General features: G+C 28.7%; 1 protein-coding gene across 2 annotated transcripts; it reads left to right on the forward strand.

Annotated features, from left to right (window-relative positions):
• The first annotated feature begins 1,248 nt into the window (after positions 1-1,248).
• LOC107438354 (jumonji domain containing 4) lies at positions 1,249-18,418 on the forward strand. Of its 2 annotated transcripts, XM_016050635.3 has the most exons (6): positions 1,249-1,634; positions 3,213-3,366; positions 12,596-12,718; positions 15,050-15,293; positions 15,480-15,623; positions 18,006-18,418. In XM_016050635.3, the coding sequence occupies exons 1-6, from the start codon at positions 1,382-1,384 to the stop codon at positions 18,231-18,233; spliced, it is 1,146 nt and encodes a 381-aa protein (XP_015906121.2). In that variant the 5' UTR covers positions 1,249-1,381; the 3' UTR covers positions 18,234-18,418. The 2 variants fall into 2 exon arrangements, with proteins under 2 accessions (XP_015906121.2, XP_042899533.1); XM_043043599.2 differs by lacking the exon at positions 15,480-15,623 and having other exon boundaries at positions 1,260-1,634.
• Positions 18,419-18,776: the final 358 nt, after the last annotated feature.

An 18,776-nucleotide genomic window follows, 5' to 3' on the forward strand; every position in this document is an offset into this window, starting at 1 on the left:
GATAAATTATTATATTTGAAGAAAAAAATATTGTATTGTTTGAGTTTGCAAATAGTAATTTATTATAAAAAATATAATTGAAAAATATATAAAAGAAGAAAATATTGCTTTTTTTTTAAAAAAAAAGAACTAACGATCAATTTTGTTTGCTTTGTGAAATGTGCAAGTTTGCAATTGCGGAAAAAATAGGCAAGGCATAACAAACATGAAAGAGAAAAATTGAAAACGCAGATTTTTTTAAAATTTTAATGCAATATATTTTTTTCAGATTATTTAAGCTAACAATTATTAAACAATGCTACTGCATAAATTAACAACTACTTAGCAAATCAAAGCAAAAAACAAAAGCTTGTTTAAAGTTCATTTCATGCATTCTACCGTTTTATTAAAGCTGATTTATTACACATTATTTAGATACCTATTGTACCTTTAAAATTAAAAGATTTTAGCGGTATAAAGTTACTCATTTTATCAATTGCAAATATAAAATACAATAATTATAAATANAATGCCGTTCATGGATTAAATTTAGTAGGAACAACACAACCTGTGACGTAGGCTATATTATACCCAATTAAATAACCATAAATATAATAAAATGTTTATCTATAATAAAATAGTTATAAATTATTAGTTATAATATTCTGACAAATTAAGTGACCCTTACTAACTAAAATGATGAAATTTCTGAATGAATCAATTGCTCATATTTAAAAACATTTAAAGTATGATTTTCAGAAAATTTTAGAAATAAAGATGCATTTGATTTTTAGTCTGTTGTTATTTTTTATTTTAAGAATATTTCATTTCCCCCCCGCAAACTATTAGTAACTCAAAGAATTAAATAAATCAAGAATATCAAAGATTAAAATTCTCCCCAATCCCCTTTCAGAAACAAGGCACCCCTCCGCGAACTGTGACAAACATGTCATGGCAATCGAAGGCTGCCAGTTTAGACGTCCCGATGTCATCCTGGATCAAAGTGGTTAACCAACCCGCTCACTGAACAATGATGTTTGACTTTGGTGATCTACTGCGAACCGTGATTTAGGGAGCATTCTCCTTGCATGTGGTTACCACACCTCCAAACATCATCAAGAGAAAAGTGAACCTGATTGGTGGGATTTTTCCCGGGAAAATTCACTGCATGCGTGAACCGTATACAGTTAGAATAACCCCTTACATAATAAAAAGAACTATAACTACTACTAACTAATCCAAACCAATCCTGAAATGAGCAGAAATAGACAGCTAAAACCTTTCATAAGTTGTCGGAAATGAAAATTTGAAAATAGCCCCTTTCTACAGTCTTTAATCTGTGTTTCGAGCTTCTTAATTAAAATATTTTTATTAATTATTTGTAAAATGCCTTGTTTATGTAATGTTTTCATTATTTGATAAAAGGGATGAATTGAGAATAGATTTGGATATATCATTTAGAAAGAATTGGTGTCATGAAATTAAAACTATTGATCGCTTATCTGGGGAAACCTATGAATACTTCCTTAGAAATCATATGATTTCAAACAAACCTTGTATTTTTACTTCAGATTTGACTGATAATTGGGTCAGCCGGAATAAATGGTTAAAAGCTGATGGAAAACCAGATTTGGATTTTCTAATTCAAGAATTCGGTTCGTGTGCTTTTCATTGTCTGTTATTTACAAGCATATTGTAATCAATCGTGTCTGGGGTAGATTTCCGTATCGTGATCTGTGGCAGAATAATCGCCAAATCTTGGAAACTTCCGGGCAGTGACCCTCAGGAAACTAAGAAAAACATCAGAGAAAGGGACCAATTCGAAAGGTATAACTCGTAGCCACCCCCGGGCAAGCATCTACATGTTTTTTTTTTTAAATTTGCAAGTTTAAAATCTATTTGGTACCTTGGCGATTGTAGTTGGCAGAACAGATCATGATACAGAAATATCCCCTGACTAATTATTAAATAATGTTAATGAGTAATAAAGAACTTTAAAAAAATTTGAAAACACTAAAAACATTTGTAAAATTGTATTAATAAGTTTTGGTAAGATTCTAATATTTGCATGCATTTTGCCAAATTACCAATTATGGTATTAAGATAGTAAAGCAACTAAGGATGAATATAATGTAGAGGAGAATGATTGGTTGAGTTTAGAATCTGCTTATGAAATTCAAAAATTGTATTTATGATTCTAAATATATCATCATTCATGTAAAAATGTTACTCAAGCTTTTAATCGTTATTATTCTATCTGTACAAAGGAAATAAAAATATCGTGGTAAGAGTTGTGTGTTGGTATTGACACTAAAATTTAGCCATATTCGCAATGAAAAACAAAAAGGAAAAAATATCACAGAAGGGATACAATTTGAAGTGTATAGTTCATACCCTCCTCGGCAAACACCTATGTATTTATTTAACTTTTCACTAGTTTAAGATTAATTTAGGGATTGTAGTTGACTCAAACAGGTATCAGTAACAAAATTTCCTCTACCATTTAATTTAACTTTTATAAGTATTTCAAATAAATAGCTTTGAAAATATGTAAATTTTTACAGTTATTCTTTGCTGACATACTGAATGCTTGTCTGAAAAGAAAAATGAAGTACTTCTCCATTTCAGGAAAGTGCCTAGGGTGTCGAAAATTACTAATTTATTAACAAAGCGATTAATTCTTAATTGTGGTTTCAGGTTTATTGGTTATAGGCATAGTGGTAATAAGTACTTGATATGCTAGTACTGTCTCCATGTCTTTTTTATAGTTTTTTGATTTGAATACTTTTTAATATTAGTCCAAATATATGAAATATTCTCCCACATGAGAATGTAAAATTTAATTTTTTTAGAATCAAAAATCTTGTTAAACTTGTAAATATAAATAAAATATGATTAAAAAGTATTATTTTTAGTGATGTAATCTTTGTTTCACTATGTTCCAAAACTATTCTTTGGTGCAAAATTAATTTCATTTTGTTCCGATATTTTTAATAAACACATCAGAGGGCTATTAAAGAAACATATTTTCTATTAAGACCTATTTATTAGTTTTATATTCATTAAAATTTTTATAAAAAATCTATTAGTTTAAAGACTTAAGGGGCACATTAATCTATGCATGTTAATCTAACTAAACATGTTAATTATAAACATAAATGTAATAAATTAATATTTTAATTACAGTAAAAGTTTACTAATTCCATAATGTTTTTAATCAAACTAAATTAAAGGTTCTTCAGTTGTACCAGTGGTAATTTGTGATGATCGAGAAGACTTCTGTGAAAGAAAAGAGATGTTGTTTAAAGCATACATTAAAGAATACTTCAATACTGAAGTAAAAATGGGTGATAAGATGTATTATTTGAAAGACTGGCATTTTAATAGGTGTGTATACTTTTCTTTTACTTTAATCTACTTTTATCAGATAAAAATTTAATTTTAAATTCACGTGTTCCTATGTTATGTTTATTAGTTGTGAAAAATTTTATTATTTTTCAAAGAAATATTTTAAGCTATGTGATTTTTTGCTACACAAAATAATGATTAAATTTTGCGATCTATGATCATGTGTTTCTGATAATTAGTTGATTTATGAAGAATGAATTCTCTTCATGAAAAATAAAAGTTGATTCAAGTCTATTTATCAATTCTATGTATGAATGGGTTTGGGGTTTGAATTGACTCTTTAGCAAAGAAGCTAAGCTTTAGCAAAATTATAAAATGCTGATAGCTCACTTCAGTGGCGTACGCAAGGGAGGGGTTTAGGGGTTTAAGCACCCCCCTTGAGCTCAGACAAAATGGCAAAAATGAAAATTTTCATAGAAATTATGCGGGCTATTATTTTTTAAGACTATATATTTTTATTTGCCTTATGCCTACTTTTTTTTCTTACGGTATTTCTCAGAATACTGAAAACACATTTACTATAATAGGGTTGTACTTTTGAAGCCAAATTCACGTGATAATGTTACGGACTGGTTCCTTTCTGTCCTGCCAGTCTTGATAGTTTTCGAGACTGGCTGGCATTCGCGAGTTCTTTACGCGATGATTCTGGAATCCTAGAATAGTGTAAATAATTTACTTTTCTTTTATCTTCAATTGTTTCTATTATTATGTATCAAATTGCGATTTTATTGTTATGTTTAACCCAGACTAGAATTATGATTTTCAACTATTGTACATTCTGAGATTTAACTTACTGTTAACGCAGCAACCCCCTTCCCATCCTTCAATTTATTTTTCTATTGCGATGAAAGAGCAGATATCCAACACTGGATAGCAGGGTTGGAGTTTTTGCCGGCAAAAAGGGGTTTTTGCCAGGACAGTGGCAAAAACCTGGTAAAAACCGGCAAAAACTGGTAAAAACCGGCAAAAACCAAATTATCTAAATTGCTGATTAAATATTATTACAAAATACTTGAAACAAATTTAAATCAATCATAAGGAGGTAATTGTTCTCNAATAATCACAAATTTTCCAATCAATAATGTTTTAAACTACTAAAATGATATATTATTACATTATCATTTAATTATGGAATAATAATTTTGTTAATTTTTTTGTAATTATTTATATTCATAGTATATATTTCAATTTTAGGAATAATTTTGTATCAAAAATGTGTTTTTGTCCTCTCATCTTGGAAAATATAGGTTTTTGCCACTTTTTGCCACTTTGCTTGGCAAAAACCTGTTTTTGCCAGGACGGTTTTTACCGGTATTTACCATGGTTTTTTCCACCTGCGGCAAAATCTTGCCAACCCTGCTGGATAGGTATTCTGATAAAACTTGAATAGTTAGTTAGTGGAGTTAGTTAGTCGGACTTAGAGTTATCTCTGCAGCTTGTCGCTAAATCTGTTTTGTCTTAACAAAAAGTTCATTCAATCGTCGAACCCGTCGTCGCCACTATTTCGACTAGTGAAGAAATCAGTAACAATACCATTGGTGATACTGTGCTCGTTGAAGTTATTCATTCCAGCTCGAAACTTTGAGATCGTAACATCGCGGATATTTCTGCGCCAATATATATATATATATATATATGTGCTGTTCTTGGATCTTTAGGATGTCAAAACGCAAGAATTTAACAATTTTTAATTACTTTGAGAAAAAATCACGACCTGAAATTAGTGAGGTGACAGCATCTAGTACCAATGTAAGTTTTTCTGTTGTAAGGAAATGGGATACTTCTGTTGAAGAAAACGTTTCTAGAATAACAAAATCTGATGAATGTGAAAGTGGCCCTCAAAGTGTTACTTCCCACCCATATGACTTTTTTCAGAAGATATTACATTATGTTCTTAAATTTAAAAAATCAAATCAAAATGTAACTAATTGTTGTTGTTAATTTATATCGCACTAGAGCTGCGCAATGGGCTATTGGCGACGGTCTGGGAAACATCCCGGAGGATGATCCGAAGACATGCCATCACAATTTTGATCCTCTGCGGAGGGGATGGCACCCCTCTTCGGTAGCCTGACGACCTGCGCGAGAAGTCGAGCACTTTACGGTAGCACAGTTTAATGAGGACCAATACCGCACACCCTCTGTCCCTACGCAGACTGATCCAAGTGGTCACCCACCCGCACACTGACCGCAAAAATTTAACTAAACCATGTTGTCTAAATAAAAAGTCAAAATTGTCTAGCTGTCTTTAAGCTGTCTTTATTACATACTCGAATTTGTTTTAGTAGTTCCAGAAAATTATGAACACCCCCCTTAAAAAAGTTCTGTGTACGCCACTGGCTCACTTAATAACAAGACACAAAACTGATTACACTTAATAACAAAATTTCTTTCAGGTGTAGGGCTTGAAGTTTATCTAGTTATTTATTTTTTTCTAAAGTTTTAAATAAATTATATGGGTCATTCTCACAAAAATAGTCAGTTTCATCTCGCCAGTATATTTTATGTTTGTTTTGCAACTTATGAAGAAAAAAAAATTCTGGGGAAATGTCCTTCAGAATACAGGCTAACAAAGAAATAAAATTATGAATTTTTATTTTTGATTTATTTTAGGTAATTAAAATAAACCAATATGTCATTCCCTCACATGTCCCCACTGTTGATTTAAAAAAAGAAAAAATTGTTTCTGAAATAAAATAAAAAAATTTACAAATTCATGTTTTTTATTTCAGAATTTTGAAATATAGAATTCAGAAAATCAATTTTAAATTTAATTTCTGATAAAAATATTACCACAGCACTATTTTAAACTTTGTCCCTAGTGTTTCACATCATTCCCTCACAACAATGTTCTTATCCCCTGCAATCTTCTTAGAATAAAAATATCTTACTAAAAACTTTAGCAGTTAACAACTGGCATCTAGAACAAAATTGCAGTATGTTTCCATCTTCAACTTAAAAAAGCTTTGCTGTGGAATAAATTTAAATGAATCAAACCAGGTAAAATTTTTTATATTTGTCATTTCCTAATGTCGTTTTTTAAAGTAAAATAAAATACAACTTCATCGAGAAAGTCGATAATTATATGTTTCTTTCTTGTATGAATGTGATTGTATGCGAAATCAATTAGGCCTAACTGTTATTTTTAAATTTTATTACACTTGTCATTCCCTCACTAATGTATAAAATGAGGGAATGATGCTAAAGTGAGGGAATGATTCAAGATGAGTATATTATTAAATTTTTTTTTTGTTCTTGGTTTTTTCTTTTTTTTAGTAAAAATAGAATAAAAAATTACAGAATACATTGTATTAAGTCTAATTCTTAAGTCTAACCCATTCTTAATTTAACTTTATTTAAAATATAATATTACCTGATGAAGTTATCATGTTCCTAAAAATATTTTTGAATGAAAAAATTAATTTCTATTCTATAATTAATTTCTAACCTGATTAATTTCTATTAAAATCATATGTTTTAGCTTTTGTTGGAGAACTTACAATATTAATTTTATCATTTGATGAATTTTATTTAAACGTCAAATTTAAATTTATTCGTGAGTTCTACTCAGTATGAAATAAACAGCAGTTTTAATATAATTATGATCTTGAATTAATTAGTTTAGGCATATTAATAAATACAGAATGCCAGTTTTAAGAACAATCTAATAAATATTAGAATCTATTTTCCAGATAGCTTAACTATGGGAAAGACAAAAGAAGAAGCTCGTTTGAAGAAAAAAGAATACGACCAAAAAAGAAGAGAACAAATGAAGTCAAATCCAGATTCCTCTTTAATTTTAAAACAGAAAGAGCAAATTAAATACCTGAAGAAAAAGGAAAAAGGACAAGTGAAATCTGCCTCCCAAATGACTAGTCGTAATTTAAGGGTAAAAAGGAAACAATGGAAGAAAAACTCCTGGAACTACAGATTGAGAAAACAAGCTCTTACAGAATCCAGTAAAAATGTAAAAGTGCCATCATTGAATAATAATGTTCCAGGACCTTCCAGTGAACAAAACACATTAAGAATTTCTGAGCATAATAATCTAAGTTCAAGAAAAATTAGATTTATAAAGTTACGTGCAAGAAATAGAGCAAATTTGAAAAAACTGATAAATGAACTTGAACATGAAGTAGGTATTTGTTCAAAAAACTCGAGCTGATCGTTACAAAAAGCAATTATATAGAATTAAGAATCAAGACCAAAACAGAATGACACCAAGAGGTCGTGTAAATAAATTTCTGGGCAAGGAAAGAGTATCACTATCAGTTCGCTAGCAGTTGGTGTTTAGTGAAGCTCTATGTTTGCAAGTAGGAATTAATTTTAAAACTTTAGCAAAGACTCACAGAGAAAAAAAGTTATTTCATAGACTTTTGAGTGGAAAAATTCTGAAAAAGTACAGAGCATTGTGCTTTTCAAAGCAATTTCTGAAATATAGAAAACATAAAGAATCAGTAAAATCAAAATTTAATGAAAATTACATAACTTATGAAACTTCAGAAAGCTTTGTTGCTTTTTTTGAATCTGATGATGTATCCAGATTGTGCTCAGGTAGAAAGGAATGCGTCACAAAAAAAAAAGATAAAGAAGCAAAAGAGATTTCTTGATACACTAAGAAATCTACATAAAAAATATTCAAGTGAAAACCCAAATCGTCGAATCAGTTATCCTACTTTTTGTCAATTTGTTGTATTTTATATAGCTAGTTTTATCAGTTTTGGGTGATACAGAATTGTCATTACAGATTTTTTTATTGAATAAGAATTTCACGATGCCTGCCTGCATTGATGGAAACAAATGTAATAAATATGCATGTAATAAATGTTTCAGAAGAATTAATGTTGCAATTTTTGGTGTTTTTTTACCCCAATAAAATCTGATAAAAAGCTTTAGAAAAACAGCCTTTTTTCATTGTAACATTTTTAGATACTTTTTCAGCATTTTGTCTTGGATCAGAATTTCATAAAAGCTTTGTATTTTGATTTTTATTACACATACATCTATAATAGTAAAATGAATATTTTGTGTGTGAATATGTCCCTCTTATAACTTCAGGACCACTTGGTCTGAAACTTGATTGCAAAGGGCAAATTTAGCTTCTGATCCTAAAATTTGTGTTAAATTTTCAGTTAGCTCATGTGTTTGCACATATGAAAATGGAGTTTTTTCATTGGTTAAGCGTTAGCCATTGTTTTAAATTAAATTATGGACAATTATGTTTTTTCAGGTATTTTAAAGATAACGTTAGTAATGTTTCCCACCTTATAGCTCTATTTTATAAAAAAAAGCATGTTCTTTAATATACAATTTTTTTTCATTAAGTCAGATAAACTAATTAATTAATTTGATTGAGGTAGTATAGGCAAACTAAGTAACCATAATAGCATTTTGTTAGTTAACTGAAACTACCTGTGTATAGAAGAGTTCTCCCTGTTCCAGGGAGAACTCTGCTACAGACATGTTCCAGGTTATAGATCTGCTATAGACATGNGAGAATTTCTCACCCTTTCTCAAAAACAGGGTGAGATTTCAGAAAGTTAAGTGAGATTTCTAAAAACTAAAAAAACACAAATAGACTTGAAAAAAAAAATTTTTTTTTTGTTATAATACATTTTTAACGTCTTCTATTTTTTAAAGCATTTAATATTTTTGCTGTATCATCATAGATGATTTTGCCTTTACTAGGTATTTATCCATATTACATTAGCGCATAAAAAATTTGAACGTCTTACATGAAAAAACCTTTCCTACGGTAAACACGTGGTTGCAGAGAAATGTGTTCCGAAAGGGGTTGTGTTCTGTTGTTCGAAAAGGTTCTGAACAATACTGATAAATAGGGAAGGTAGATAACAGGGCAAATGTTGAAAATAATGTTGTTGTTGTTAATTTACGTCGCACTAGAGCTGCACAATGGGCTATTGGCGACGGTCTGGGAAACATCCCTGAGGATGATCCGAAGACATGCCCTCACAATTTTGATCCTCTGCAGTGGGGATGGCACCCCTGTTTCGGTAGCCCAACGACCTGCACGCGAAGTCGAGCACTTTACGGTAGAACAGTTTAACGAGGACCAATACCGCACATCCTCGGTCCCTACGCAGACTGATCCAAGTGGTCACCCACCCGCACACTGACCGCAGCCAGTGATGCTTGACTTCGGTGATCTGCTGGGAACCGTGTCTTAACGATCAGTCCACTGCGGGACTTGAAAATAATGAAAGATCCAGGAAGAAAAGTGAAGCGGGTTTTATTTTAAATGGCGTAAATTGAAGCTTTTTCCAAAATGCGAGATATTCGCGAATTTTGAAATTGATTTATAGAATGCGCGAATTTCTCGCGGTAATCATTTTTTAATGCGAGAAAAGAAAAAAATATGCGAGATTCTCGCGTTCTCGCGCTGTAGTGAAAACACTGACTCTGCTATAGACATGTTCCAGGTTATAGATCTGCTATAGACATGTTCCAGGCTATAGATCTGTTCCAGGGTATCTCCCTGGAACAGATCAAAATTTCTAATAACTGAATTTTATCCACACCAATTTTTTAATTACCCTCTCATACTATTTTATGAGAGTATATTTGAAAAAGTAATTCTCTCTCATTATCAAAATATGAGAAAAATTTATAGTTTATAAAAATATTGGGCATGCTATAAGGCAATCTCTGTGCATGTTTTTTTTTTCTTCAAAAAAAGTAAACCCACAAAAAATTATTAGTTGATAAACAGCTTGAAAGCTCTTTTTCTATAATTTGAACTGAAAGTTATGAGAAAATTAACATTTAAAGGCAAATTTTTTTTATTTTTAAAAAGGTATTTATTTAAAAAATAGTTTCAAAATAATTTAAAATATTTATTAATAACCCCTTACTCACCCAAAAAAAGATACTTATGAAAGTTTAAACAATAAAGAATTAACTAAGTAAATATTTATAATAGTAATCAGAATTAAACTTATAAACGCAGGTAATTTTCCCAATGTGTAGTTATTATTTAAACAGTGAATTAATTTTTTTTCAAAATGGAATCTACATAAAAAGGCAGTGTTTTTAAGGGTTGGTGGCTTATTTAAAAAAAAAAGGGGGGGGGGCAGAGAGCAAGCAAGGCAGTCTCTGCACTTCAAAAGATGCTTAGGGAGAACACTGTCTATAGTTATGCCTTTATAGCATGTTTCAATAAAACTAAATAACCGAAAATTAATTGAAAACAAGTTTGTATGGAAAAACAAAAATATTGGAGAAATGGTATTAATTCATTCAGAAGAAACATAAAAATTTCCAATCTACTATGGACACCTATAATGCTCAATTAATTTTAGTATTAGGTAATAATTGAAATAAAAAAAATTTACTAAACAGAAAAATGGTATTTATTAACTTAGGTGAGCCGTAAAAAATTTTCATACTATTATTGACGCAAATAATGATAGATTGATTTTTTATTGGGTACTAATCGAAACCAAAAAAACTAAGCTATGTACTAAAAAAATATTATGAAAAAAATTGTACATTTGAGAAAAAAGTGAAAAATTGCGATGCTCAGGGGTGCTACTTTTCAGTCCTGAGGGCTGAAATCAGTCTTGAGAAAAGATCAGTGAGCTGAAAACCATCCCCCAATTGATATTTATTTGTTTTGGAAATTAAGTTTTTTAAAAAAGAAGTAATTTTTCTTTTTTCCTTTAAAAAAATTAACTATTTTTTTCTGCCAGATTAATAAAAAAGTATAAGATCATTTTTTAAAAAATAAAATTTATTAAAATAGGATATAAGTTAATAATGCTGAAGCAAAAAACAAGTTGTGATATGAATAGCTCCAAGAAAAAAAATTTGGTTTAATTCAGAGATTAGTGTAAAAAGATAGGTTAGCATAGCTATTGTTTTTGTTTTGTTTGCTATAAAAACGGTTAAATAACGAAAATAAATGTATCGTTTTAGAAATAGTAATCAATTCATTGATATAATATGTAGGACATTTTCATCCAGAGTGAGATATAAATTTCTGAAAAATTCTGCTAAATAATGCTAGACCGTGTTGATTCGTCAAAAAATAAGTTCAGTCTTAAAATTTTTATAAAGTGGGACATATGCATACTATTTTTTAATACAGTGCTTAGTTAATTATGGTAATAAGTACTAATTGAAATTGAAAATAACCATTTTACAATAAAGCAAAATTAATGGACAAATGGCACAAATTCATTTAGGAGAAATGTAACTAGTCATCGTGCTATTATTGCCATTAATGATGCTTAATTAATTTTGATAAGAGGCACTGCTGGTAATATGGTAATTCGCACAGTATTTTATAGTACCAAATACACCAGTAAAAAGTAAAAGTGTAATTGAAAATTGGTACTTATTAAAACTGCTTCAATGCTTTGCAGTTTAATTATAAATACTAGGAAAACAGGTTTTAGCCCCTCGAAATGATAAGTGCTGAAGAAAATTGCTTAATTAAGAAAATTTTTGGCTATCATTAGTTGGCTTCAAACAACAGCATTTTGCCAAATGATACTGTTTATGTTTAACTTTTATTTTGATGGCATGAACTTCTAAAAACTTTTTTTGGTTATTCTAATAATGCAAAGCCACCCGAAGGGCAACAAATAATAATAACTAAAAAAAGGATTATTTTCATTTTATTAATTGTGTTGGTATATGACTATCAATTTAGTGCGCGATTTCATTCAGTACTGATTTATTAATTATTTTCTTTTTTTTCGTGTACAAAGAACAGGTATTCAATTAGTATAAATATATATGTATTACATATAAATCGATAAAACTCATTTCAGAGTAGTATTTATATTTTATTTAGACCCCGCAAACTATTACAAATATTTTTAAATATTTCTGTAATTGTAATCGCTCATAAAAATGAATTTTTGTAGTATTTATTGTTTGTTAATAAAATTAATAAATGGCTCAGTTTTAATTTAATTGTGTATCACACTGTGTAAAAAGAAATCCTCTCTTGTTGTTATTAATCTTTTGAATCCTTTATTCTTTTATAAAAGTATAGTTCGCTTTTGCTAGGTTGTAAGTTTTGTCAAATGTCTACTTTATTGCGACATAAAGGATTTGCAGAGGACATTGATCACAATATTAGTAATAATGAAAATTTTGCAAGATGTTATTTTATAGTACAAATTTATATTTTATATATATATACTGAATTCTTATATTATTATTATAACTTTCATTTTAGAGCATATCCAAACTACAAAGCCTATGTGACACCATTTTACTTTTGTGATGATTGGTTAAATGAATTCTGTGAAAATGAAGATGATGACTTTAAATTTGTGTATATGGGACCAAAAGGAACATGGTTTGTATTAAAATCAAGTTATTTAAAATTTATGATAAAGAAATCTGTTCCTTTGCTTTCTTATAAAACAAAAAGAAACAAATTTATAATTTGTTCATCATAACTTTTAAATTTGTATTAATTACAAAAAGATCACGTCTTATTCATGGTTGGCTTCACTTTATTAAATTTTTTTTTAACTAGATAATACTGTTATTTATTTCCCCCCTTTAATATATTGCAATTAATATGTTCTTTGCATTTATATACATGTGTAATAATTTCACTTCGAGCTATATCTTGTAAAATAGAAAATGTCTTGATGATACTCAAAATAAAAAGAATAAACCAAAGACTAACGGTTGATCAGAATGAAGTAAAAATTTTAAATTGTAGTTTTGATGCAAAATTGTTTTTGTTCCATAAGAAAATAAATGTATCCAATTAGATTAATATTTAATTAAATTTTAAAAAAATCAAACTTATTAAATACGTAGTGGGAGTACCTAAATATTAAAAGTAAGTCTACTTTTAATTATAATTGCTCTGCCAAAAGTAATTGAGATGAGTTTTCTGACCTGCTGTTTGATTTCTAACTGACAAATTGGCTTTCTGAGTGTAGAATTAATGAGAGTATTAAGTTTGAATAAAAGTAACTTTGATTTCATTTGTTCAGTAAATAGTTTGTCAGAGTTCTCCCTATTAATAAAAAAAGTGTGTGGCGCTTCCTCTCTGAAAATGGCACTTAGAGTTTTAAAAGGGCACTCCCTTAAAACTAATAATTTATCAAAATGTGTAATATTCTGTAATAGCTGAATTTTATCCTCAACAATTTTAAAATTACCCTCTTTTACTATTTTATGTGTATCTTTTAAAAAGTAATTATCTCTCTCAATTTGTCGTCTTTAAATATGTTTGGAATTTACAAAATAGTAATGAAAAATAGTTTTTTGCATCAAACTGCATATGTTTAAAAAAAAATTCTGTTCCAATTTTTATTGTTCTATGTGTGAAATGGGATTCAAATGCACGGTATTCAAATGGAACAACAGAAAGAGAGTTATAAAAATTTTAATATTTGCATGTTGTGCTGTGTTTTGCATTCATATATTGGCAGTAAAATTGTTCATTGATTTAAATAATATCTTTTTCTCTTTTAGAATTTACTTAATTTGAAATTTTATAATTTTTTGGATAATTAATTTTTCATGAAATATTTTGTTAGTTCTTACTTTCTCTATTTCCATAATTTATTTATTTTCTCTCAGAATTTTAATCTCTATATTGAATCTATTTACTAATATTATTTTAGCTTTTTTACACCTAATTTTTTTAATAACTAGGTACTATAATCTTTAATCATTTTAGGCTAATGAACCTTATTAGTTTGAGGGTGTTATAGATGACAATTTTTAAATTTTGATGTGTGTTAACATGATGACACACATGATCTGATAACATGAGTTATCTAATAGTAAAGTTTGTTTTTTCTCAAGTTTGTTGAACGTATTAATTTTTTGGACCACTAAAGTTTCATTGCTGGTGTGAACCCTACTCATTATCAGAATAAGGGAAAAATTTGTAGTTTATAAAAATAATTTAAGGCATGCTAAAAGGCAATCTTTGTGCATATTTTTTTTCTTCAAAAAAATTAACTAACAGAAAAGGATTAATTTATAAACAACTGGAAAGCTTTTTTCTATAATTTAAACTGAAAATTATGAGAAAACATTAAACATTTAGAGGATAAAAGTGAATAAAAAAAAGTTTTTTTTTTAAATGGTTTGAAAATTTAAAATTACTTAAAAAATTTATTAATGATGCCTCCCCCCTTGAATACTTATAAAAATTTAACCAGTTGAGAATAATCTAAACAAAGTGAATATCTGTAATAGTAATTAGAATGAAACCTACAATCACAGATAATTTTATCAGCATGTAATTATTATTTGAACAGTGATTTAATTGTTTCAAAATGGAATATTAATAAAAAAGCAGTGTTTTCTAGGGATAGTGCTTATTTTTACAAAAAAGACAAAGATGGTGCATTTATTGGGGTCAAAGGGCAAGCAGAGTGGGTCTTCAAAAAATGCTTATGGGGAACACTGGTTTGTTATACACAATTTTTAGTACAATCAATTTAATATAAATTTTAGTTAAAGAGATTAAGCATTTTATAGTTGTAGTATTCTTGTTAAATAATATTGAGTTTCATTAACAAGATCTGGTTTAAATAATAATAATAATAACACTAAAAACTATTTTTTAAAGAAAATTCTGATTTTTACCTGCCTTGGTCTTAATTACTGTTATTTACAAATGAGCTATATATATATTTCCAAATTTACTTAGGACCCCACTACATGCTGATGTTTATGGGTCTTACAGCTGGTCTGCAAATATTTGTGGTAGAAAAAGATGGCTTTTATTTCCTCCTGGAGAAGAAAATTCTTTACAAAAAAATTCAAAGATACCCTTTATGCTGAAGGAAACGGATATAATGAATTTAAAAAATGTATCATTTTTTGATGTCATACAAGAACCGGGTGAAGTTATTTTTGTTCCTAGTGGCTGGTACCATCAAGTATGGAATTTGGTAGGTTTGATTAATAATTAAAGTGCATAAATTAAAACATAATTTAAACTGAATATTGTATTTTGTGTAAAGTCAGTGTACAAAAAAGAAACTAGTTTTTTCTTGAATTAATACAAACTTAGCAGAAAAATAACACTTTAATTTTATTTTCTACAATTCTAATTACTCATGTTTTTACATTTTTAGGAAGATACTATTTCAATTAATCACAATTGGTTTAATAGTTATAACATTCTTTACATTTGGCATTGCCTCTATAAAGCTTCTTTAGATGTTGAACAAGAACTCTCTGATCTTAAACAATTTGATGATTGGCAAGATCAGCATCAGGTTTGTTATAAATGCCTTTTTTTTCTATTACCTGTTCATCATAATAGTGACATTACACATTCTCTGTACTGTAGTTTTTTACTTAAATTACAATAACCCTTATTTTGATGTCATGAAAACATTCCCTGTTAGAGAAATTTACATAAATCTGCTATTTCTCTCCCGCTAATCGTCAGTGTATCATATTCTACTGCTTCCAGCAGGAAAATCCTTGTATTCTACTACTAGCTGAAGATTTTCCGTATCTAAACTATTTTCTCTCCTTTTTCTTTATATTAAAGGAAAAGAAATTTTTGTGTAGCATTTTTTAAAAAGAATATCATGTTAATGTTTTGCTCAAGTGCTGGTGCTACTAAAACTATTACCAATGTGTATCTGTGAATAAGTCTGTATCATACAAATTGCTCCCATTGGAGAATGAGAGTCCTTAAATTTGAATGCAATTTAGTCCTTAACTTCTATATTTTTGACTTCCAGCCCTGCAATTGACAATAGAGCTCCTGAGTTAAGCAATGATGCTAATTCGCCTCCAATAAAACCTTTTTGAGTGATACCAGTATTTGTGTTGTATGGAGATGAAACATTGACTCCACCCCCACATCTAAATTGTTGAATGCAAAGAGACTGTAACCCATTATCCATCAGTCACTGGGGATATTTTTTTGTTCGGACAGCGATTAATAGGACCCATGAGCAGTATATGAAGCCATCCCTGAGATTTGAAGTGGTCTGCCTCATTGGGACGTGATCACTTCGTGCCCAGAGCAATCCCAGCTCTGTAACCGATGTTTGCAAATACCTGCCGTTTCAACTGAATCTATGTGTTTTTTAAAAAAAACTATGGTCATGAGGATAAAGGAAACTATGAGTTTTGTCAGTAAGTTCCATAAATAGCCATGAATTTTCTATACAGTTGATAAAATATGAAACATTGTTAAAAAGTGTGATTTTAATGCAACGAAAAATAGCAAACGATTGACAGAGAAAATTGCTTTTTTTCATTAATTAATATCATTCTGAAATAGCAAGGAAAATTAAAAGTCTTTGGTTTGAAAAATATTCATAAGTCATCTTTAACGGTTTCTAGAAAGATTGCCATCCACCTTTGAAATTTGCAAAATAAAACAATGCCAAATGGCAATATCTCTTTCTGACTGTGACTTGGAAAGAAGTCATGTTAATAAAGGTTATATTGGGTTGAGAAGAAGTAATTTTGGTTTTTTAGCATGAAATAAAACTTAATTTTTTCTGTACTAAAAAGGAAATTTTATCAATCAAATATCTTCCATTCTATATGATGACATTTTGCCGTCTCTCTTGTAATTTCACCAGCTCATGCTCATAAATCTTGTGGTCCTTATCAGTAAAAAATTCAACCATGCATGATTTGAAGTTAGCGTTATTGCTCAAATATTTAGCATTTAAAAAGTTTTTAAACATCGAAATAAATTATAATTTAATGAAGCAAGGTCAGGGCTATGTGGGGTATTGCATATCACAAAGGAGCTGCTGATATCTTTAGAGGAATTATCGAAATTATTGGAGCTTGGATGGAAAATGATGTATACACAGCAACAAACATTGGGTTATCATTTTTTTTCAATGTGTACAAAACTTTTTAAATAGTTATTTCAATAATAACGGCATAACTTCAAATCGTTCTTGGTTGAGTTTTTTGCTTAAGTTCTATGAGTTAAAGATCAAGAAATTACCAAACAGATAGCAAAACGTCATTGAACAGAATGAATAAAAATTTGACTGTTCAGTTTTTATTGATAAACAAATTGAGTTTCATTTTAACAGTAAAAAACAAAAATTATTTTCTTTCCAACCCAATATTTTAAAGCCAAATAATTACTCAAAATAGAGAAACTCAAATTATAACCGATGATGATTATACCATTGGAGAGATTGTGAATAGAACTTGCTTTAAGAACACAGATTGAATAAACCTGGAATGAAATTAAATACACAGGAATATTATCGATACATTAAAATTGAAACTTGTTAAAGTGAATGAACAAAAAGAAATTAATTTAAAATTGTGGGGAATGGCAAGAAAGCTGTGTAATAGATTAATTAACTTGCCATTTATGCTCCTTTATTTCCTTCATTTCTATTGTTATCTTCTCCTCTAACTTGTTTATACTGTATGTTTCGTTTAAAAAAAAAAATTCCCTGCGCCACGCTTCAAATCAACCAAGAAAATAAGAGATATTCACATTAATAAACAAATTTTAACATTATGATTTATTGATAATTATAGAGAAACATTGTTACTTCAAATCACCCAATAATTTAGATTACCCATGCTCAAGTTTAAAAAAAAGGTCTATTGTACTTTAATTGCAATTTATTTGAATTTTATTCTTCTCATGACAGATTTTATTAAAAGCACATCATGGAATGAACTTATTTAAATTTTTGGACATTTTGGAGTCAAGAGTAGCTTTAGCTAAGTGTCAAAAAGAAACAACAACACACCAAGAGGATATGCAAGTATTAAAAAATGTTTGTGAAAAGATGTTGAGTTGTTCATTACCAGATGGTTTATCAAATAATATCAGTGTTTTAATTGATGACATTTCAAAGTTTTTTACAAATTTATGAAGAAAAAAAATTTGAAAACGAAATATTTTTTAAATAATATATTTACATTTATATTGTTTTAGAAATCTAAGAATTTAAGATATAAAAATGCATAAAAAAGCTTGTTACAGTAACAAAAACATTTATGTTTCTATCAATTAACTGTATGGAGGAAAAAATAAATGTTCTTTTAATTGTTTGCATTATTTCATTTCCATTTTTTGTAGAATTAAATCATTTTGAAAATTTGTTTTCATCAATGTAAATAAAGAGTTAACGTAGTGCTGTCAATGAATGAAGCTAAGAATAAAATAAAGAAAGCAAACTTGTCACAAACCAGTGGCGAATATAAGCTAAAATTTTTTTTTTTTTTTGGGGGGGGGCAACATTTAATTTTATTTNCATTTATATTGTTTTAGAAATCTAAGAATTTAAGATATAAAAATGCATAAAAAAGCTTGTTACAGTAACAAAAACATTTATGTTTCTATCAACTAACTGTATGGAAGAAAAAATAAATGTTCTTTTAATTGTTTGCATTATTTCATATCCATTTTTTGTAGA

Source organism: Parasteatoda tepidariorum, chromosome 1 (genome assembly GCF_043381705.1).
Source record: "Parasteatoda tepidariorum isolate YZ-2023 chromosome 1, CAS_Ptep_4.0, whole genome shotgun sequence".
Taxonomy (NCBI): domain Eukaryota; kingdom Metazoa; phylum Arthropoda; class Arachnida; order Araneae; family Theridiidae; genus Parasteatoda; species Parasteatoda tepidariorum.

Bases quoted from the DNA above. Each gene is read 5' to 3' on its own strand.
- LOC107438354 (XM_016050635.3), top strand. From the start codon at position 1,382: ATGTTTTCATTATTTGATAAAAGGGATGAATTGAGAATAGATTTGGAT. The intron at 15,294-15,479 runs GTAGGTTTGATT...TTACATTTTTAG, and splicing joins ACCATCAAGTATGGAATTTG to GAAGATACTATTTCAATTAA. The intron at 15,624-18,005 runs GTTTGTTATAAA...TTCTCATGACAG, and splicing joins ATTGGCAAGATCAGCATCAG to ATTTTATTAAAAGCACATCA.